The following is a 24,407-nucleotide window of genomic DNA, read 5'->3' as shown; positions in this document are numbered from 1 at the left end:
AAGGGTGTTTAATATGGAAAAAGTAAGAGTAATTACACCAAAGGAAAAGAAGGAAAAAGAGAAACTCAGAAGCAAATTGGATGATGGCAGATTGGGCAATGGATGGGATTAAAAGGATATGACTGCTGAGGCTGGGGATCATGCAGGGGACAGACGCAGTGAGCCAGCAATTGACTGCCTTGTGCCATAGCACACTGGAGTTCAAGAGGCTATCAAAACATTATGCCAGGTCCTGTCATAACAATGAGGAGAGGAGTAATAAAAGACATAATAAGGGGGCCAGAGAACGAGGGAGAGAGAAAGAAAACACATAAGGCAGAAACAGTGTGGAGAGAGAAAGAAGGTTAGCGAGAATAAAGATGGAAGTCACAAGGAATCAAAAGCAGGAAAATCAATAGACTTCTATATGCAGCATGAAGAAAGTGCCCTCTTGCTACTCCAGACAGCCTATCCAAGGTCTCCCACCAGCGAGGAGACAAACAGAACATCCATCCACACCCACATTGATAATATGCCACCCCAGCCTGTCCCTGTCACAGACATACACTTCAACTCACTGGCTCTTCTCCTCCAAATTTAACACTCTGATTTGATTGTGGACTGGCTACAGTGTTATTGATGTTGCCACAGGTCTGATCCATCCTGAGCCTGGGACAAGGCTTTAGTCAACATGACTATAACTCAGACATCCTGTTCCTTGTTTGGCAGAGTATCAGGCCAGCATCGGTAATTTAAAGGACGGATAGCCAGCCAATAATACTATATGCCCCAGTACTGCTTCATCACCCCAGAGGGCTGGACCCCAGAGCTCAGAATCCATTCTTACATTTCCATTCCTGCTTGGTATGCGTTGGAGCGGAAATCAATTTAGTAACTTTTACAAACTGTTCCAAACTTCCAAAATACTAGCTTTGGGATTAGAAAATGTGAAAATGAAGATACTGTATGAGTAATAAAATCATATAAAATGTGTTTACCGTGTCACCGTGTGAGTGTGTGCATGAGAGTGTGTGTGCATTCTGGTGCTTCCTCACATATCTTTAGTTTTATTGTGTGTGTGTGTGTGTGTGTGTGTGTGTGTGTGTGTGTGTGTGTGTGTGTGTGCGTGCGTGCGTGCGTGCGTGCGTGCGTGCGTGCGTGCGTGCACATCCACCTCTGTCTTGGTTTACAGTAACTTGAGTCAGGCATGATGGGGAATTGGAAAAGGAGGATGTTTATACCAGTGTCTTATCACAACAACATATGGTGCAGAACAAAGATAAGGCCGTTTGGATAACAAACAATGAATAAAAACAGAGAACAAAACGGATGAAGTGCGTTGTTGATTGGATCATTGATTACAAAGGTTTATGTACTCCAACAGACAGCATTTTTAAGGGAAAAACTCACCCCTCTCCTCCACTATGAACTATTTCCTATTCTCCTCCTCAGGGCTGCCCATTCTTCTGCCTTTTTCTCTAACTCTGTATTTGTCTCTATATACATGCAGTAATAGGCAGAAAACCATTGCTGCCATTTTCTTTGTATAAAAAAATAGAAAAGGACACACGGAAGAAGAGGTGGCACGCTTGTAATCACTCAGCAAGAACGCAGCGAGTCAGTCCACTCAAATATCAACCTGATAAAGACAAATATCCTCTTGTCCTGACTCCTTTTCTGTTAATTTTCTTATGCAACCCACAGCAGAATCATACTGTGACTGTTTTATCTGAACAATGACAGTGACCTTGAGCTGCCTGCTTGCATAAATCAGTTATTCTGATTCATGCTGTGAATTAATCAATTTAGAGTATTTACACGTTCATTGAATTAAATGCCTGCATAACGGGTCACATTCAAATCTACAAGAAAACGTGATGTACAATAAATGCAGTACTCCACCGCTTGCAAACGAGACGAAACAGTTCGGAGCCTTTGCTACTGGTTTGCTGATGAAATCACAATATAATCAGCGTATCTTTCTCGAAATGTAACTAAATGGATTTATGCAAGTCCCCTGCTTAAATATACACTTTAAACTAGAAAACATCCAGAGAAGAAAGAGAGTTGCTCTGAGATGAAAAAGAAAAAACCTACTCTAGTCATTGGTGGTAAAAATGAATTCAAATGATATGTTAATTCCACCAACATAAATGTCAATCTTCCCTGAGGAAGCTCAAACAATGTAAAGAAAAAAAACACTAGATGATATATGTTCTAAAACAAAGATGTTACTGGCTGGTAAATGCACTCCAAGCATGCTACCATATGATCATCGCCTTCTCATTAAATGTAAAACTAAGCATTGTAACGTCAACGCTTGGCCTCAGTGTTAATGCTGCAATACTGCAGTATTTCTAGAGAGCTGCAATAAGTACTAAGGCAAAACATTTGTATTAAAATCTGTGAAAATGTGGACAAAGAAAAATCAAGTTGCTTAATAATACAGTGTTTGTTGATCTGCTTTGTGTTGCTCTGCCATAGTAGCAGGTCGATTAACTACCAAAAGAAATCAATACAAGCTTGCTGAAACACAGACCCGACATTTTCATCACAAGTTTGTGTATGGAGTGCGAGAGAAGAAAGTTGAGCCCAACACCAAAGAGAGGGCAGAGTGAACATGAACAAACTGGAAAATGAGAAAGGGGAAGAGACCACAGTCAATTACGAGTCCCGTCTTGTAGCTTGTGTCTACATTGATTTGTTGGGGACTAGGTTCTCTGTCTCTCCCCAGTTCACCTAACTGCATTCACACTGACCCACTAATTACTTGCCTAAGACCTCGTTGGTCTCGCCTGACTGCACTGCCTCGCCGTCTGAAGCTTTCGCTGTAATAGCATCGGAGTGAGGGGGAGGAAACAAGAGCGGATAAGGTGGGGTGGGGGGGGTTAGAACAAGGCTGGATTAAGATTGCATGACGTTCCACAGAGCAGAGGGCAAAAAAGAGATGTAGAATAAAACAACAGGCGACAGACAGAAAGGAAATAGAGGCCTATATGTTTTTAATTTGAGGCAGTTAGTCGAAATGGCAAATTCAGATGGAGTGTATGTGGCAGCGTTAATATCCTGCATTTACCTTTTATGCTCTCACTTTGCTACATACATAATTAAATAAATCACTGCTGATTAGATTATGACTCAATAACCCTGAATATACTGTAATAATGATCATACTGTTCTCATTCATTGGGAACAGCATGGTTATAACTTACCTGACGGGAAAAGGCCAAACGCCCAGTTGGGTTCAAGGATGTCAAACGGGTTATTCGTGTCTTTGTTCTCTGTTGTATCTGAGGTTTTCTGTTCCTCCGACTTTGAATTTTTCAAAGGTGTTGAATTAGTTCCCACAGCAAAGGACTCAGTAGATTTTATATGTGTGGTGCCAGCCTCAGAGTCTGATGTAGTGGGGATCAAACGTTCAACTCCAGTATGAGATCTACCAGTGGGTGCAGTAGTCACAGAGAAGTGGCTTTGCAGCTGGGATACACTTGCACTTTTTTCCTTCTCTTCCTGAATCCACGAAATTGAAACCGATGGCTCCTCTGCTGTCAAACCCACTTTGTTGGTTCCTGTAGTAGCAGAATCCATCCAATGTTCATCAACATCCAAAAGCTCCACTGTGGTCACCTGAGAAGTTGTCAACGCCTCCCACAATGCTTCAGTTGTGGTAGTCATTCCGTCTTTTCTGTTCTCAGCTTTGCTCTGCTTACTGAAGGCTAAGTTAAAGCCAGAGTTTGATCTACCATCCTCTTTGTGTGTGTAGGCGGAGGAGAGATTGTAGGGATTGTGAACATAGGAGGTCTCTCCCCTGGCCTCCTGTGCGGTGTGTGGCTCCAGAGAGGTCTGAGGTGGGGTGGTGGCTTGTTCAACAAGCTGCCACTTGGACAGGGTTGTGTGCTCAACTACAGTCACAAAATCAGTTGGGTTCGGTGAAGATACGGTTGTAGGGCTCAGATTGACAAGGGTGCTATTCACGTTTTTGTCTGAAAGTTCAAATCCACCAGGAAAGGTGACTCCTTCTCCACTCCCATCTGCATCCTTCTCCTCTCCTGATACAGCTTTCCCTCCGACAGCATCTTCTCTATCCTGTTCCTTGCCCTCTCCAGAATAGTTTTCCAGGTTGTCCTGTCGAATAGAGGTAGGCAGGACCATCACCTCCAGGGCCCCAGCTTTTGCTTCCATTGGCTCCCAAGAGGAGTGTTTGCCCGCGTAGGCCTCATTTCCTGGACGCCCCAGTCTGGGACCACGCATGGATTTCATGGCCCACCGATACTGTGGAGTGGGAGTGGTGGCAATGTCAGCGCCTTGTCTGGTGGCCTGAGGGTTGGATATGTTGGCACTGAGATCTGATGTCGAGCTTTCTATGGAGAACAAAGAGACACAGCAGAGTAATTAATACACATTCATCATTGGCGATAAGTGGATTCTATTTATGGTTTTACAAGCAGCAATTAATAACTTGATTACCTAAAGACTATGAAACAACAAGGACATCAGTTGGATGTTAGCAAGGCCGTAGTCCGAAACATTTAATGTATTTATATGGCTTTTAAATGTGTATTTATCTTTAGATTTGATGCAAGCTATGTCTAGGAAAACAGCATCAGCTCATCTTAGTGAGACAATTCAGTAGAAGTTAAAGACCGAAGGCATTTGGGTTGAGCAGGTTGTGAACATTATATTACATGCCAACTAGTGATGCACCGAAATGAAAATTTGCGGCCGAAACCGAAACCGAAAATAATAATAAACACTTGGCTGAATACCGAATAATACCGAACAATGGTTCTTTGCAGTTTTTCATTTTTTTGCCAATTTTTTCACCATTGCATAAATCAAACAAATGTGAAATACCCGCCAGTCACAATTTGTCTTGCTGTACTTATTGTATTTTTTCTCATATTCCTTTTTCAATTTCTCCCGTTCAAATCCAATTAATCAGGTCGCAGTGGGGCGGGGCTGATCTCCGCAATTTGAAGCCTTGTATAATAATTTAAAAATCTGGGTTATTTTCTTGGAGGATCTCTTCAAACTTATCAGACAGTGAGGGTTCGCGCACTGCATCTGTAGTACGGGCCCTTTTCTCTGCGCGTTCTCCCCGATCTCCTGCCCTGTGCATCCCGTGACCGTCTCCATCACCAAGCTGCTTTCCCAAATCCAACTCAGCCTGGATCATTTCTCGTGTCCTCTGATTTTTCCCCACATCCAAGTAAATATGACATGCTGACATGTTTGCTGCATTTAACACTGCACGCCCCTCACTCCAGCTGTTCGCTGTTTGATTGCGTCATCTAAACATGCCGTTATTAATAGTTTGTTTTTTTCCCCACTTATTCCACCGAACACCGAAAGTGTTTTTTTGCTATTTTCGGCTAAACAATTTCAGTTACTGAACATTCGGTGCATCACTAATGCCAATATCTTGAAGGCTGTTTTTTACATATACTGGAGCGGACAATAGGTCGGGCTTGGGGTGCTCCAGTTTACATTGTACAGGGTTTCTATGCTCATAATCATTCAAATAATTTTGAATAGAACAAGATGAATTATGATTCTGCATTATGAGCAGTCAGGTGACAGAGAAATGTGGCAGCTGAACTAATAAGATGCCGTCCACTTGGAAGTGAAGCGATAATTCACAAACCCCAATATAACACTCAGGTGTCTATGGAAACTTTTTAAGCTCAAAACATACAGAATCTGCCTGTAGTTGGGTCAAATCAGCATCCTTGAGCTTTGCTTTGAGCCATACCAAGACCACCTCATCCAAGTGGCCTCTTTATTGCACACCAGAGTGCAGTCATTGTGTTCACACTGACACAAGTGAACCAATGGCTTTTGGGTCCACCTAAACGGTGAAAACAACTTTTATGCCCTGAAAACTACTTTGCTTTTATAGTCTAATATTGTTATTGAACAACCAACTAAACTCAAGAAGCATCATTTTTGATGGTCACAAGAATGTTTTGAAATTTTATTATGAAATAAAAAGAAAACCCCCAAATAAACATAGACGCAAGTATACAAGCTGGTTTTAGGCTTCTCAGAGGCACAGATGGTGCAGTCTAACCAAGAGCACATTTTATTCTTGGCTTATCTTCCTGCTATACTGACATTTTTATTCAATGGTTTCATCACAACATTTATTCCATTTTAACATCTACTCCAGCCAACAGCTATAGCTTTCTATAATTACTTTATAGTGACTTTATGATACCAACTGACTGCAACTGTATCATTCTCCTTCAGGGATTAATACAGTATTACTGAACTGAACTGAACTGATTGAACTTACAGGATTACAGAAACGGAGAAACACGGCATAAAGACGTTACCTTTGACACTGGGTCAATTTGGTCTCAGGCTGCTCTTTAAAGCTGTTGAAAAAGTGTGCTTCTCGCTGAACTGAGATAGCAGTTATGTGTCATTTGCTCTAAAAACAGTCATAAAGGTTGATGTAGGGCTGGGCGATATGGACCAAAAGTCATATCTCGATATTTTCTAGCTAAATGGCGATACTCGATATATATCTCGATATTTTTTCTGTGCCTTAATTGGGGTTTCCCCCAAAGCATTATAGCATAGCATCTCTGTTAGCTTCATTTTTTTCTGATGCAAACCCTTAAAAAAAAACAGTCAGTTTTAATACAAAGCCTCGTGCCAAATGTCTCACAGGTTCCTTTATTAACAGAGGTCTGCACAATATCAAAATGTATAAAACAAATGAAACAAAAATAAACTGCCTGCATATATAGAATAAAAATGCTTCTTGAATAAAATAAAACAAATATCCCTTTCCTGCATAACAATTAAATTAAAATACACTGTGCAATTAATACAATGTAAACAGTAACAGGCAGACTTTTCCACTGAGGTTGACAGTTGTGCAAATAACAAAACATTTGTGCAAATCTCAAATAAAACATTCAAGTCAATTTGTCACAAAATAAGCTATACCAAAATCATAAAAAAAAAAAAAATGTAAATTTTTTTTTTTTAAATCGATATAAACGATATTGTCTCGTACCATATCGTGTTTGAAAATATATCGATATATATTAAAATCTCGATATATCGCCCAGCCCTAGGTTGATGTGTGGGGACAAAAATATGAAGGCTTCCATGTGGACGCATGAGTAGAAGCACACAGAAAACCAATGCGAGGGTCCATTGAAATGGTATTTCACACCTCCTTTTTCTGTCTCTGCGGGTTGTTTTACTCAAAACACCCTGCTGCTGGACTACAGTTGCCTGTGGTGATCAAGGCCATATGGAAAATCTCGGAGGCATTTACAACACGATAAGCAAATGATCTGCTATAAGGCAAGCTCCCGCTCAGTGTGTTTAGTTAGAGGAAGTGGCCCACTGTACCTCATCAGCTTATGACTTTAAACCAAACTCTAGACTGTCAACACTATCAATAATTCATTCTTTCTGCATGTGTGACTCGTGGGTGATGAGAGAGGCATTTTTATTTTTTTAGGGGCCACGCTACAGCCGAGTGGCCTGGCGAGCATTCATCATCGCTCAGCTCAGTTTGGTTGTCTTTACTGTGGTTAACATGTCCGAAGCGAACAGCAATACACCACAACAAATTACCCCATGAGGGAGAACATACACAAAGATGTCCATGAATAAAACATTAAACTCTGTTTAAATAATTCAGAAGGTGCTCTGGTGCTTTATGCCTAAGCGAGGTTTATGAGTCTGAGGTTCATTTCCATAAGAGCCTCGTAGCCTGGTTTAATTGTCCTATTAATAACCCAAATAGCTAATTACATACTTTTACTGTACACACTGATGGAAGTGGGAGTAATTAAAGGCATTAATCTGGTTTGGTCATCTCTGTAATGACCCATGTAATAAATAGAATGAGACAATTAGGCATAGGTTTGGAAGTCTTCTGAGCAATTTTCAGAAAATAGTTTAAGTTGGAAAAAATAGAAGGCATAACTTGAAGCAGATATGTGGAAAAACAAACACGAGACACTCAGTTCAGACAATAATTGCATCCCTCCACGACGACCGGTCCTGCTGGGTTGACTTCACTTTACCGGCGTAAACGGGATGAGAGAACCCCTCGCAACAGGCAGACACGATATGAAATTGTGAGAGTGAAGGCTGACAAGAAGAAGAATAGAGGCAGCGGCTGACAGATCATAACAATGCCACCTCAGCCCCTCTACAGACATGACAACTAATGAAAAAGGAGAAGTTATTGCTTGGCCATGTGAATCATGTCAGGAGCATCAACATTACAGGTAGTACTGTCTTCAATCACATCAATTCAGTCTGGAGGGTTTACATGACTGGTGGGAGGCAGAGGTGGTTTTCTTTGACAGACAGTCAGGATTTGCATCTGGAGCTTATATAAATCCTTCATTTAGTGGAGCCAGTTGCTTCCATCAGCACCATTGAGAAAATAATGATCATTTAATTGACTTTTCAAAATATTTAGATGCACAGAGGACACAACTGACATTTATTGCTCTGCATTTTTTTTTTCAAATGTTCAAAATAACATGAATATTTAAATTCTAAATCATACTGGGATGTACTGTGTGCAGCACAAACTTTGCATCTTCCTCAATCTAAGAGGCAGCGTGGCACCATCAGTCGCAAAAGACCGCTGAGATCTAAGGGATATCCTGCTGTGTGTAATAACACAATTATTTCAGCCCACTGATGCGCCCTTAAAATGAAACATCAGTTGGGCAGCTTTCCATCACAGCAGCAAATAAAGAAATGGCTTCACCTCACCCCCCTTTCCATCTTTCCCTTTCATACTTCATCCTCACTCTAGTCATGCCCCTCGTTTGTTCCTCACCCTCGGTCGTGATCATTACCGTCTGCCTTTAGCGAGCAGGACCAAAATTGACGAAGACATAGATGAAGATTGGAGTGAACAGTAGAGGAGCCTAACCTCCACGCTAATTGGACAAGGCTGTAAATAATGCATGCACACTAAAGCTTGGATTTTCAATAATACCTTGAGATCAGGTTGCCATGGGATTTCAGGTAGTGTAATATTGAGTATTTATATTAATAAAGCCCGCAGTTGCTAGGTGTGAAAAGCCTAAGAGTTTTATTGAATCATTCTTCTCGCTGTCTCTGTGAGAGCGTTTGTCTTAATTTGTTCCTTCCCCTTTCAGCTGGTGTCAGGGATGTGTGTGAGTGTGGTTGTAGCAGCTATTAAAAGAAAAGCTTTCTCCATCAACTACCCGTTGCAAAACACTTTCCTTTCAGCTTCTGTCCTTTCCCTTTTTTTTACAATAGAAATTAGCATCAGTGTCAATAAATCACTAGAGTAATTATTCAACAAGAATTTAAAGGTTGTTTCTCAGTCTGTAATAGGAATGGGCGATATTTTACCGTTCACGATAAACCGTCAAAAGAAATTCCTCACGATAAGAATTTGTCATCTCGCGATAAAAACGATAAATTCCCGTTGATGATGTTTTTGTGTAAAGATGATTCATGGTTCTGCGTTAAATCCACGCACAATGTACGTGAAGGAAGGAAGGAAGGAAGGAAGGAAGGAAGGAAGGAAGGAAGGAAGGAAGGAAGGAAGGAAGGAAGGAAGGAAGGAAGGAAGGAAGGAAGGAAGGAAGGAAGGAAGGAAGGAAGGAAGGGAGAAAAGAGGAAGGGAAGAAGGAAGGAGAGAGCAGGAGGAAAGAAGGAAGGAAGGGAAAAAAGAAGGAAGGAAGGAAGGAAGGAAGGAAGGAAGGAAGGAAGGAAGGAAGGAAGGAAGGAAGGAAGGAAGGAAGGAAGGAAGGAAGGGAGAAAAGAGGAAGGGAAGAAGGAAGGAGAGAGCAGGAGGAAAGAAGGAAGGAAGGGAAAAAAGAAGGAAGGAAGGAAGGAAGGAAGGAAGGAAGGAAAGGAGGAAGGAAGGGAGAAAAGAGGAAGGGGAGAAGGAAGGAAAGAGCAAGAGGAAAGAAGGAAGGAAATGAGCCTGAAAGAAAGAAAGAAAGAAAGAAAGAAAGAAAGAAAGAAAGAAAGAAAGAAAGAAAGAAAGAAAGAAAGAAAGAAAGAAAGAAAGAAAGAAAGAAAGAAAGAAAGAAAGAAAGAAATGAGCCGGTTTTTATCAATTCAATGTAATTGGTGTAGTTTAGTATTATTTAGTATCTTTTAGAGCAGTGATTTGGCTCCAAAGACTGAATGTGGTGATAGATTTAAAGTTAAAAAGATGGAGTTGAATTGGTATTTTCTTTATCGTCATTTTTATCGTTATCGGGATAAATGCCAGAAATTATCGTGATACCTTTTTTAGTCCATACCGCCCATCCCTAGTCTGTAACATACTATGATGTTTGAAGCTTGAAGAATGTATTTTGGATTTGTTTTTCAAGTGCTTCTAAGATGTCTGAGATGAAACTGATGACTTTTTCTACCCTCAGGATTCTTGGGAGGCTTCGGGTTCCTCAGGTCCCCAATGTGTAGTAAATACACAAACACAAACATCTGATTGTTGTGTGAGAACAGGCTTTTCAACTTCTGTCCATGTTTGGTAAGGTCTTTTGTGTTTCCGCTCCAGTTAATCCTCCATACTGTACGTGATACATCTTGGACTCCAAAGAATAAATAGGAAGCAGGTGTGTTTTGTTTTCAAGACAAAAAACAAAAAAACTTGAGCAAACTTTTTTTTAATATCAAAACAAATTAAAAGGATTTCAAGCTGTTACTCTCTTTGGCAGTCTCTACTGTAAACAAAGCTTTGTCGATATGACAGTGAAGCCAGAACCGTCTTCCCCCGCTACAGTTTGCATTTCTATACACTACTGGATAGGCACTTTTGTTTGTTTGTAATTACTGTTTAATTAAAATTTTAGCAATGCTTCAAATTGCCCTGCAGGGGAATTTATTATAGCATACTCGAGGGAAAAGAGGAACGAACAGAACAGAAAGGCAGAGACGGTTTAGAGAGTACGGCATTAATGGAGCCGATATTTACCAGCTACACTTACATGCACCTCTCCACTTTCGGTTTCATTTCTGCTTCAATTCTCAGGGAATTAAAACACCACAGAGGCTGAATTTAAATTGCTTTCCAATAAAAGTTTAAATTCTAAACAAACACAGACCAAAAACAAAAAAAAGAAAGCTAGATCCTACCTGTGGCAGTGGATTGAGGGATGTCAGTGAACGTGCTGGCAGGCTCTTCCACAGGATGAGTGGTGGTGTGACTTTGCTCTGTAGTTTGGATGGCAGGTACAAGTTTAACCAAGGGCATCAGCTCTTTTTCCTGCTCAGAAAGACCCTCTTCTGAACTTGGCAGTCCGCTTGTTGGACCCTTCAAGGAAAACGTGCCTCTTCTATACTCCATGATGGCGTTGTCCATGCTGCCTTTATTTCCACTGGGTCTGGGAATGCTCAGGTTTCTGCTGGTTGCTTCGCCCTGTGTCTGGTTCTTTCCTGCCTTTTCCTCAGACACCGTAGTGTCCTTCTCTGTCTCGTTAGCTTCTTTGCTCCTTGTCCAGTACGTGAAGGGTCTCAGAAGAGTGTGAACAAATTCAGTAAGAATACTATTACTCGTCTGAGGCTGGTGGGTGGAAGAAGCCATGAAGGACAATGTTGAGGTGTCTGATCCAAAGTTGCTGCCATCCTCTTCATCGTGGGCAGAACCTCCGTGGTTCTCCGGGCTTTCAAGATCAGGAAAGGTGTTGTTGCTCTTTGGGCTCTCAGACTCATCCTGCCTGGATAGGCTGGTCCTGGATCCATTCTGACTTTCATCCCAACCATCTTCAGGCCTTACGTCGAGGACTGTGTGCTCTTCAGAGGTGTCAGAAGAGTTGTTGAGTTCTGCTTTGTTTAGGTCGACAGGACCAGTCCAGGTGGAAGTATTGGGTAAGGAGGAGTTACTCTTGGCCTCAGTGACTGAAGTGAAAGTCTCTGTCGGTGCAGCAGTCGAATACAAAGGCTGTGCCTCTGCAGCCTGGATCCCAGCTGGATGGTGGGCTGCAACACACAGGAACCACATGTCAAGTGAGCTGCTGCTATCTGGTTCTGCACACAACAGCGTTATTGGACTCAAGACAGGAATGAATTCAGAGCGTGAGACTGTGTCATGAAATGACAAGTTACTTTTGGGTTTCGGTTGCTTTTGTACAACAAACATCAACTACTTTTTGAAGCCACCATGAGGTTTTAACAAAATTATTCAAACAAATCAAATCTATGTTATTGAACAAGTCATTCTGACATTTTCCTTTTTACTTTTTATGCAACGTGGTATAAATGATGTATGTTAAATTATAATACAAATGTGCACAAAGGTCCATCTATCAGCTGTTTGCAGATTCAGCACGGCTTTCCTTTCTCTCTGTTCTTGGCGAATGAACAGTTAGTTCAAATATTTCACTCAAGTGCTGACAAAATGAAAATTAGGCACTTGTTTGTTTGTTTTTGCTTTATCTGATTAAACATTATTGTGAAGCTAAGAAGACAAAAATATACTCCAAATGATCAATCACACAATATCGGCGAACAAATTTAATATCAGTTCAATGTGAAGATGAGAGTAAGTTATTTCAGTCTAAAGGTCAAACAAAGGATCCCTGCAAACCATCTTCTTAAGTTTATCTGACTTTCCATTCTTTATCTCTGGGGCTTTACTACACAACATACATGTTTTCAAATTCACCACGAGGGACACAAATACTGCACAATCTCATCGCAATTCCGTCATGTGTGACACAAGCATGTAGCGTTAATTAAAAATGAGAATAGCAAGCAAGTCCCCAGACCCTGCAGTAGTTGCCATGGCAATTACCACAACGATAGTGCATTAACTTAATCACAAAAGAGCTTTCAGTACCTCGATAGCAGTAGGCATCAAAGAGGGCGGCGGTGTCTGGGAAGCCGGTGCGATTAGGGTTGTTGTAGACAGTGCGCACCCCGGGCTCATCTCCACCACAGTTCTTCCGGGGGACATTAATGGGATAGCGCACGCTGCCATCTGCCAGCCAGCCAGGATCACACTGGTCCAGGCCAGCCTGCCAGGCCAGGTAGAGCTGCCCAACCGTGGCCAGCTGGGCTCCCAGGGAGTGACAGTGGGTGGAGGCAGTGGCAAGACCCAGCTTATCTGGCACTGTGGAGTGAAACACTTCACCTGGAAGGTGTAGGAGAAGAGAGAAGAGAAATAGAGTGTGTTTAAGGGCAGATTATTTTTTAGTCTGCAGCTGAAGAACATTAATTTAGTTGGATGATACAAATTTTTAAGTCAACTGGCATAATAGTTAGTTTGATTCTGTAGAGAGATTTACACGCACGTGTAGAAGAAAGTACACATCTTTAAGTTCTACTACTGTGCTCTTTTATTTAAAAAAAGAAGGAAAATATGAACTACAGGTGGAGAAGTTTGCTTTGTGTTAAAATCTGTTGGTTAAGTATCAGTCAAAACTGGTCATCAGCAAGATTGGTTATATCTTTAAAAGCAGAGTTTTGGGGCGTTTTCTTGTCTTGAACATTCAGATGGGTGTTGACACAATACCAAAGAGGAAACAGATCAGAAGTGATGTTGAAGCAGAACTTGTTGGTCATCAGTCTTAGAAGCATGATAAGGCAATTTCCACAATGAATAAATAAAAGTTAAAAAAAAAAAACCCACAAAAATTGTGCCAAAAAGAAACCTAATCTAAATTGTAAATAAGAAAAAAATCCTTTTCTCATTTTCGGATCATATGCAGTCCTAATGTCATGTGTAAATGTTAATCTGAGGCTGTATTTAAACCAAGAAAGGACCAGATGTTTTTCTTTTTTCCTTTTTTAATGCCATGATACTTGTAAGTTTAAAAAAGGATGTACTTCCTTTTTCACATATATACGAGTCATTACTTTTACCTTTATTGTCTGAATGTCAATCTGCAAGTACTTTCAAACTTTGTAAAAGAAGTTAGATGTGGACATGAATTCCTGGGGCTGATGTCTATTTCTTTGTTTTAATCGGATTTTCATAAAGGAGTTGAAGAAAAAGTTAAGTACCCAGATTGAAAGCAGAAGTGTCTCTAAAAAAATTGCTTTGGTTATTGAGACAGAGACCCTCATGAAGACCACCATGTCTGCAAAGCATAATCAAATGAGCGCGATGAATGAGATGACCTGGAGAGATGCTGAATGAGCGAGGCTGAACAGGTTTGGAGTGAAGATTCAGACAACTAATGGAGGGATTTCTTTTTATTGAATGGAGATGATGAAGGTAGAAGGGTTAACAATGATGATGATAAAAATGTCTCCTGGAAGGCTGGTGAGAGGAAACTAAACCATATGGATTTGAGATTGAATTTCCAAAGCGAGGAAAATGGTGATGCAATAAGCCAGGTTCATTTCATTTTGTGCAAACCAAAGCAAATGTATGTAAATGACACATGTATAAAGCCTCTTAACCTTATTAGGCTCAGTAAATTGTTTTGGGATGTGTTTCTCATTTGACATTCTCACAAACACTCATATAGCATTTATGCACTCTATATACAGTGTGTGGCACTTTTTTTTCTCCAATCACACACAAATGAAGGTATCTAAAGCATTGCATGGGTTTGTTGTCTTGCATAAGGATGTGGCTGTGGATTGATCCTCCTCTTATTTTATTTGAAAATGACCGCTCTCTCACCCCTGGAAGCTATGGTTAACTTTGAAAGGTCTCTTCTACTGGAAACCTTTAGTAGTATTAAAAAAAAAAAAAGCTATTTATGTGCCAGCAACTGCAGACTGATTACAGGCAGTTCATTAATTTCACAGCTGGATATAAAGTCATCCTATCTCATCTCTCCGTGGATATCACAGTGATGTGCAAGGTGTTAATACCGTATAAACAGCGCTGGAACCTCTCACTTCTATTAGGCTTAATGACAGCGTCGGTCATAACACCCCATAATAGGTGACCCAGATAAACTCTTGGAGCGGGTCAGACTGAGGTGTTAACAGCCTGCTGATATTAAAATTGTTCTCTGGAGTATATGTGAGGTTAATAAAGTATAACAAACACCCAATGTCACTGAAGCACCTTACATGGAATTACATTTTATATCAGTGTGGAATATGTGCAGCATTAATCTTTGGCATCAACCAGAGATCTCCTTCTTTAAATACGCTGCATGGGTGTCTAATATGTAGAGATTCTTAAACTCGCTTGTAGAACTGATCTTTCAGAGGACGTAGTGTATTTGAATATGACCGGGAGGAGTAATCCTTTAGATTTATCTTAAGTTTGGTCTTTAATGGCTCTATAATAATCTGCAAAATGGGATAACATATGGAACTTTGTCAGCTTGATAGAGCTCTTAACTTATTCCCGTTTCACCTGATTTTACAGACATTGTCCAGGGACAAAGACCTCAGGAAGGAGAGGAACTGATCCATGTGGAAGATGTATTTTTAACTGTAATAAATCTGTCTCTGGTTAAAAAGGAAACCTATTAGGGGGGCATACAGACAGCTGCATCTGCATTTCTGTTGATGAAATACAATAAAACACGTAAGGAATGCCAGCACAGTTAGAGTAGTCCAACATCTCTCCTTTTCAAACTATAGCAGACCCAGTGAGTAGAGAATGGCTGAATTAGGAGCTCACAGTTTAGAAAGCCATCTCAGCTTTCAGTAGAGCAAACAGCAAAGTAAACTTTTAGGATGGCACTAATAACCAACTTAGGTCATGATTCATCAGGATTCATAAACTACCCTATTCCTCTCAGTGCTAACATCCACCCATGACTTAATCTGAAATCATTGCTAACGTTCCTAACTCCTACCTTGAAGCTTTTTAGAAAAGCAGTAGACATCAAACAGCTCATCAGGGAACCTATTGCCGTAGTTACGAACCCCAGGTGAGTCCTCACGATCGCCATAGCAACCAGGCCGAGGCGACTGAATGGGATACCTGCAGACGAAAGCCAAATTCAGGAACAAAGGCAAAGAAAGAAGAAGAAACACTTAAATGTATATCACTTGTGCAGAAAAAAAATCAGCCAGCAACAGAATTGGCCCCCCTGGGAGACGTCTGTGTTCACAAACATAGAAAATAAGTTGACAACTGAGCTACACTTTTATCATTACTTGCCCTGAATACAGAGAGTATACGCATAGATACTACCTTCCTCTTCAAATGGAAAGGAATTGCAAAAACGAGTTACAAAAACATTTATTTTACTAACAAAGCTCTGGACTATAATTAGACAGCTGTTCAGCTGGCGTAAAATTCTTAATTTTAAATCTCTCTCAAAGTCAGGGTTTTGTGGCATAATTACCCAAAATCTTGAAAAAAAAAAATGTGTTCTCTGGTACTATAAGAGCAACAGCAATGCTCAAGTTTCTAGGGGAACAGAAATAGAGAGTGAGAGAAAAGAGAGAGGTGTGGAGGCAGGAAGTCAAGGAGAGGTTAAAAGAATCAGAGGTTCCTTCAGTGGCTACTGTAGCATGGCTGTGGAGGTGAGAAACCCCCAATCTATATTTTGGCTCCACTTGAGCAATTATTCCACAAGAGCATTGATTCCAGCAGCACAGGGGGTGCAGGCAAGGAGATTAAAAGATTATGCTAGGTATACAGAGACTTGAAAAATGAATCCACACAATCAAATATACGTCCAAGCGACGCACACACCTGCACACAGCTATAAACCTACAGTTTTTTCTCTTACGTAATAAGCTACTTTGCAGAGAATATAACAAGAGAACTAAGTCCTTTGGTGTCCCTGGATGCTTCGGCTTTCTCTGCGCTTGGTGGCTGATGAAACATTGGCTGATGTCTGTATTTTTCTCCTTGAATTAATTGGACATTTTCCTCTTGGGTGATGTGCTGTCAGAGCCTCCTGGATCTGGACCAGTGTGATAGCTCCCAAGTGAAAACAACAGAAGTGCAGGACGAAAGAAGAAAAAGGAATAATGAAGGTGGCCACTTGGCACGCAGCTCCAAGAGTTCATATGCAGTTTAATGAAATTTTAGTTGGCAAACATGAAATTAGGTCCAGATATGGGGAACAAGTTTGTATTCATTAAAACTGAGAGGGGATAAAAATGATGCTAACCATACCTCATAATTTATGTCCATCAACGTTTTTGTTACAGCCTCATAAGATGCTATCACATAAGGCGCGTTTCCACTAGCGGGAGTTTTGGGTAGATTTTTCGGGACCGGGCCGTGTGCATGTGTTTCCATTACCAGGAACAGCTCTGTAACGTGGCCTTCAGGAACTTTTACCGGGCCAAAAAATGGCCCTGTAGTAGGAAAGGGACGTTTTTCGGCCGAGAGGGGCTACCTGGTGGGTGGTCTTTGCTGATTGGGTATTCAAAAAGCAGGAAATTACGTTCAGCCCTCTCACTTGAACTCAAATCACGTGACCAAAAATCATTTAAGCATTTCAAACAGGAATTTTGCTATTAGTATATTTGATGCAGTTAGATATTACATGAAAAAAACCAATGAGTCGGTTCAGGTCTTACATAGAGCTCCGGGGGGGGTTCTTTTAATCATCGTTTACGTGTTTCTTCTTCTTTTAATTTTTCTGCTGACTGTTTGCGAACTGCAAAAAAGGTTCTTGTGTGGCGCTACAGTTAATGGAAACGCAGCAGCTGAAGGGGCCAAAGAGACCTGACCTGAACCATGACGTCCTGCTCTTATTTTCATTTCTTCTAAATGGTTCAATATACTAATACCTTTGCTAGATTCTCGTTTTATACCAAATCCTGACACCCTCACCTGTCACGAACTAACTTGCTGAACGTAGAACCATCTAAAACAATGTTAGTTATTAAAGACTTGCAATGAGGTCTGTACGTTTTGACCATTTTTTTTTTTTTTTTAAATATTTTTATCCCTGATTTTTTCCCCATTTTCATCACCCAATGCTCTACCTAAATCAGTCCTGGGCATTGCTCCTTCTACCAACCCCGCGAGGGCCCTGCACTGAGCTCAAGTCTCCTCCTTAACCTGAGGAGTGAACAGGCCGCTTCTTTTCTTAAGACAACAGCTGCATTTCCTGCATATGTTTACAGTACTATGTGAAAGAATCTTAACCAATTTGTGCACAAACTGTTCACAGCGTTAGTAATTCAGATTTTTGTTATAGTTGGCAACAACATCTCCCTGTTAGGAATAGAGCTTGTGTGATTAAGGACCAAGTATAAGAGCTGTAAAGGTATAAGTACCTTTACAGATCCTTCTATAATGGTTCCTCTATGGAGATTTATGCTTATTTATGAGCATCAGGAGGAGCATGCTGTCAATCTGTTAACAACTGGTATTCATGAAATTCTGTGACTTTCTTGAAATCAAAACCAAGTTTAATGTAGCATTGGTGAATCTTGAGTAGGATTTTAAAATAAATGTAATTCATGTGTAAATCTGCTCTCAGATTTATGAAGATTTCATGAATGAAGCCCACTGTGTTGTGTAAGATCAATACCTGCAGTGATAGTAAGTACTGCCTATTACTTACCGTACAGTCTGGTCATTCAACCAGCCAGCGTCACAGTTGTCATAGCCATCGGCAAAGGTTGCCTGGAGCTGACCTGGTGTTGCAATGACTGCTGAATTCTCTACGCAAACCCTCTTGGCATCAGCGAAGGACAAGGCGTAGCGGTCGTGAGGGGCTCGGTAGTGGAACACCACGCCTGAAGTAGAAACAGAAAACAAGATGACAAGTAAGGAGGACGCTCATCATTTTATGACCTGTAACCTTTAAATCACAGATGGATTTATGATCAGCAAAGTCGAGACATTAAAACAAGAACACATACATGCTCAGAGCTGCATAAAAACAAAGCCCTCTAGACATCCTCATCATGTGATGGCAGTGTTCCATCTGTGCAGGAGGAAGATTCGACAACTTGCATGCGTGATTCTCATTTGCATCAAATGGCTATTTGTTAGAGAAAGGAAATGCTGCCCTTGGATAAAGTGGACAAATAGTGAGGATGTTTATTATGCTCCATTAAATGTAGGCACCGTGTCAAACTGCTGCACTCCACCTACCTCTTCAATCATGATGGAACGATAAAGAATGATGACAAAGAAAAAGAGCAAGAAAGAATCTAGAAAAAAAAACATATTTAACCACAGTGACAGAAAATCAAAAATATAAAAGGAAAATAAAAAAAGGAAAAACTAAAATAAGATTAGAAAATTAACCTATGGCCGGACTAGATGTAATATCTCAATTGGTGAAAGCCTATTTATCCTCCATTTAATCAAAAGTATTTTGTTTTGTAGCCGATACAACTTAAGTATTACTTTGAAAGGTATTCCTCTGGAGCTCTGGTACTTGCTGGGTTGTTAATGATTGTAATTACAACCAAACAAAGCCAAATTTGTTGTGTTACACATGCACTCAGTGAAAAGGGATTTGTTCATGTACCAACAAATAATGAATGCAGAAAAATGACGCAGAGACCCAAATGTGACGTCACAACAGAAAATGCGGTATTTTTAAGAGTTTAAGAACGTCCCGTATGATTTTAAATGGCCAGACTAAGCATTAAATGCTCCTTCCACACAGACGCCACTAATTGATAATTGTAAGCATGACTGGAAGCCCCACAAGTATGATTTCTGTTATCCCTTTAAAGCGTAGTCTGAAACAAAGTGATTTTTAGCATGTTATGACTGTATGGTGCAGTGATGTAAAAATTAACAATATATCATAGAAACTGCCTGCTCACTGGTCTCTCTGGTATGAGCTGTAAGACAGCTGCAGCACATCCAGAAGGCTGCTGCTCGAGTCCTGACTAGAACGAGGAAATACGACCATTTTCGTCCAGTCCTCAGGTCTCTGCACTAGCTTCCTATCGCTACCAAAGTACATCTCTGACATGTTAGAGTCATATGAACCAACTCAGACTCTGAGAACCTCAGGGAGCGGTTTCCTGCTGGTGCTCAGAGTCGGGACTAAACAAGATGAAGCTGTGTTTCAGTTTTTTGCTCCCAAAATCTGGAACAGTCTTCCAGAAAATGTGAGATGGGCCTCAACTATGACAATGTTCAAATCCTGGCTGAAAATAGTTCTATTTAGCTGTGGACACGACAACTGAAAGTATTTTATCTGCTCTCTTCATTTTTAATTATATTGATTAATTAATGATTATTTTTACGTTTTATGGAATGATTTTATTTGCCTTCTTGTGATTTGATGTAGCTGTAAAAGCACTTTGAAATTGGCTGGTGTATGAATTATGGTCTACAAATAAACTGTATTTGCTCTGTGGTGGATTACTAGCATAAAAGAGTGCCACAATCCATCAAAGCACATATTCATGAACAAAAGAAATAGGTTGAAACTGGAATGAGAACAAAATCAGGAACTGCGCGCTGCTCATGCTGAGGACAAAATTTCATGGCAGGTTAGTGAAGCATGGGATGTACAGTTGTCATCCAGTGATTTAAGTGACATTAGGCCTGTCTCGACGCGTCGATGATGTCAACGCGTCGATTTCAAAATATCGTCAACGTCATATTTTGTCATCCAAAACAAACAGTTCGCACTTTAAAGAATGGAGACCGAAACTGTGACCTGACACAGTGTGCCCAACAAAGCCCTGCAAAAAGCCCCCAAAAGCAGCCCTAACTCATCAAAAGTACAGGAATATTTTAAATTTAGTCCCAAACGCCTTTGGAATTGGCATACCACACCAGCACAACAGAGATGTTGGAGCATCTATTAATGTGTTATTTTTAACACATTTGGTAATATGCAGTGCAATGCAAAACATTGTGCACGACACAGTGTTTTGCATTACACTGCATTTTTTAATCTTTTGTAATTTTGTACAGGAGTAAACAGGCTGGCCTTTTTATTTTGTATAATTTTATTCTCTGAAATGTAATGAGCTGGGATAGGCTCCAGCAGACCCCCGTGACCCTGCAAAGGATAAAGCGGGTATAGATAATGGATGGAGGGATGGAATTTTATTCTACATTTTTATTATGCTGTGCAAAATTGTGTTTAATAAACTATATTATTAAGGATTTTTTGAATTAATTTGATACTTTACGGCTTTTATTTTTTAACAGAAAAATAAACGTTAGAATAATCATCCAATTACTCATTAGATTAGTTGAATAATCAATAAAAAAATTGCCTGATTAATCGTTTTAAAAATAATCATTTATCTCTTTCAGTGTCCTGTCAGGACTATCTACAAAAACTACCCAAAGTAACTTTTTGCAATAACTGCGTGTTGCTTTAGTGTGCATTGCAACACAGAGATACAATTGACATCATGGCAGAAGCAACTAAGCAACTTAAGAAAGTATTGCTGAATGATGGAAGAGGAAACAAGAAAATAGCAGGGCAAGAGACAAAACAGGGATAAATTGTAAAATAAAACTTAACCACACTGTCTAGAGGGGAGTCTGTGTTGAAAATGAAAAAAGTTCCTTTGGTGTCACTTTAATAAATCAAGGTAATTTAGGAAAAAAAATTAAGACATCAAAGATCTCCACTATCAAATTAGTAGTGGGTGAGGAGGCTGTGCCTATTTTTATACTTTTATGCTTCTCAACTATTGTTGCAGCTCTTGGGTCCAGGTAGGATATGAGATGCAATGCAAGAGACAAGTAACAGGAGCAGCCAGCTGGCTGAGATTAAAAAAGAGGCCACAGTTTCTGAAGTTGAAGTTCAGTATAAATAACTGACTCACTTACATAAAAAAAAATCTCCAAATAGTCACATTTGGCTTTTGGATGTGTTTCAAACTGTGAAATACAAGGGATTTGTGTCTAAAAGCATCATAAGCGTTTGTCCAGTAATGACAGCCAGTTAGGTCCGCAGCATTTGTGCCAATAAAAATATAAGACAGTTAACAAAACGTAACTGACCTTATTACTTTGGACATACTGCTCTTTAGATAGTTTATGTTCCATAGCAATTGAGTCAATGGAATAGAAAGGCTTAAATTCAGTGGCAGGAGGACAAGCCCATGAATCCAGGAAGACGTCGTGGACATTAGACTTATAAGGGTGACGAACTGCATTAGACATATCTATCCACCTCCCAGTGTCTCCTTTCAACAAGCTCCTGAAGCGGATCCAGTCACATGTAAACGTTTTGCTATCTTGCTGCTAACATAGTTAATTCTCTGCATTTGTCTGGAAGAGTGACACAATTTCCCGTGAGATAGATGCATGAGCGGCCAATTGAAGACTCTTGGCGTCAGGTGCAGAAAGCACGTGGAAATGTGTTTGGCAGTGGCATTCCTATGCACGAACGCACACCGGTCCCTTAATCCCTGCAGTCCATTCTGCCATTTGGTCATTGCATTCATTTTCTCCTCCTATTAGTTATATGAAACATAAATTGCCCCTGCTTTTTTCCTTCTGGTTATTTTTCAACTTCCTTTCCTTCTCCTCTGAGGCTCCGAGATTTTGTCCAAACAGAGATGCTGGCTTGCTGTCTGATGCGTAAGACAGGGAAAGTTTCATTGCACGATGGGAAACTCACTTCCATTTCACATGAGGGTTGAATGACCAATACGTAATTTCTATTTTTACCCTTGGTATCTTCACACATTCCTCCACAGTCTTCAGGGAGAGGAGCAGAGAGGTACAACATACTGTAGGATGCCCTCATTGTAGCAGTAAGTGGAGTGAGTACTTTGTCTCGCTGGCACAATTAGGCAAAGTGTAGAATTAAATATTATAGTCTCAAAATGTATAGAATGCCAATCCACAAAAACAGAATATGACATCTTTGGGGAAATTAGCATTAACAATTAATTTCAACTCAATTAAAAAAAAGCCATTACAAATCCCCAAAGGGAAATTACATTATGCTAAATAAATTCCATGTTTTAGAAAAATATTGCAGCATTTATCAAAACATGTGGATCTTCTTTTGGGCCTAGATGTTAGATCAGATTGCTATTCATGCCTGTGTGTACAGAGTAACAGTGTAAACGCTTACAAACAAGAAAAAGATAGCAATGGCTCTGCTCAAATGCTATTACACTGCACACATATGCCACACTTGAGCAGGTGCTGCACACAACCACAAATCCATGTACACGCATATGGGTAAGTAATCACCAAATTTAAATTTAAATGTAATTAACACAAAAGTATAAGCAACCAGTCCAGTGCTTTTCTTTTTCACTCATCATGAGGTTCAATGCAACAGTCACAACATAGCTGTATTATTTTGTCTGTTTTTTTTCCACACTATAAGGCGCACTTAAAATCCTTACATTTTCCCCAAAATCGTTATGCCTTATAATCCAGGGGGGCCTTATGTATGAATTTTGTTGTGCTTACTGACTTCGAACCAATTTTATGTGGTACATTGCACTCAAAAATCTGACAAAATGTTATAGCGTGACTTTAGTAGGCGATGAAGACGCTCATCGTGATTGATTGTCGGATCATTCCCAGCTGACACATTAAAGTCGATCTTTGGTTGGATACGGGTTGCAACATCAGACAAAGTTAGATAACGTCTGACACACACAGAACGGAGAAAAAAGTTTGATAGATGTCTTTAAAAGGTATTATAGTTACTAAACTTATTTGTATGCTAAAAAGGTTAATATTTTTCAAAGGTTGTAGACCAAGCAAACCTGCATGTGTCATTTATTAAACGCTAACTTATGTGATGTCGTGGAGGACTGAACACCGCTGCTGGCTTTGAAATGTTTCAATGTTTGAGACATTGAGACACAATTACTGACAACTAACGAATACTAATCACTTTATTAGTGGGCGGTGCCAGTTTCTGCAGGCCAATCAGCTGCACCAATGTATTTTGCTGTGGGGTTTTTTGTTTTCTTTTTGACTAGCGGGCCAGTCAGGCTACTTAAGATCCCAGGCCACCAGGTATTGTCCCGCTGCTCTCGATGGCCAGTCCAGGCCTGGACCACGCTATACAAATGTAAAAAGGCCATGATGTCTTTGCCATCCAGATTTATGTTACACCAGTGTTGGATGCATCAAGGCAAGAACAGCTGGAACAGGACATGACACACTTGTCATTCCCAGCACTGAATATCCCGTCCTGTGGGGGTGTTCTGCCAATTTCTGCTGCTTTGCCCGAAAAATGCTACCTAATGGTTTTCTACCTTTGTAGAGCTACAATTTTACTGTGTTTTACTCCCTATATCCCACTTCCTCTTCCCCCAAGTTTTCCTTGTCACTTGCCAGGCTTGAATTGTAAATAAGAATGTGTTATTAATGACCTGCCTGGCTAAATAAAGGCGAATGACTGAATGAATATCAAATAAAGCGATAGAATTTTTTTTCTCTCTTTATCGTATAATGTTCACAAAGTGTAATGCAATTCATGTCATGGGTAGTGTATTTTGAAAGATCAAATATTCAACATCCCATATTATCAATTTTACATCGTGCAAGAAATGATGGGCGTGCCTACTGTGCGCATGCGCAGAACCACAAAGTAGCATTTGTCGGCAGGTAGCAAGGATTGCCAGAACACCGGCAGTATTATGATATT

General features: G+C 40.3%; 1 protein-coding gene across 1 annotated transcript in view; it reads right to left on the bottom strand.

Moving 5' to 3' along the window:
* ncanb (neurocan b) overlaps window positions 1-24,407 on the bottom strand; it is a 181,224-nt gene that overhangs the window by 91,398 nt on the left and 65,419 nt on the right. Inside the window, exons 5-9 of the mRNA XM_061737766.1 lie at window positions 18,408-18,582; window positions 15,726-15,853; window positions 12,794-13,087; window positions 11,092-11,934; window positions 3,192-4,340 (exon numbers count right to left, since the gene is read on the bottom strand). Coding sequence (XP_061593750.1) covers window positions 3,192-4,340; window positions 11,092-11,934; window positions 12,794-13,087; window positions 15,726-15,853; window positions 18,408-18,582 — 2,589 coding nt within the window. The remainder of the gene's footprint in view (window positions 1-3,191; window positions 4,341-11,091; window positions 11,935-12,793; window positions 13,088-15,725; window positions 15,854-18,407; window positions 18,583-24,407) is intronic.

This window comes from Cololabis saira, chromosome 13 (genome assembly GCF_033807715.1).
Source record: "Cololabis saira isolate AMF1-May2022 chromosome 13, fColSai1.1, whole genome shotgun sequence".
Lineage (NCBI taxonomy): Eukaryota > Metazoa > Chordata > Actinopteri > Beloniformes > Belonidae > Cololabis > Cololabis saira.
Note: the sequence above shows the minus strand (reverse complement) of the source record. Positions and strands in the feature narration are given on the sequence as shown.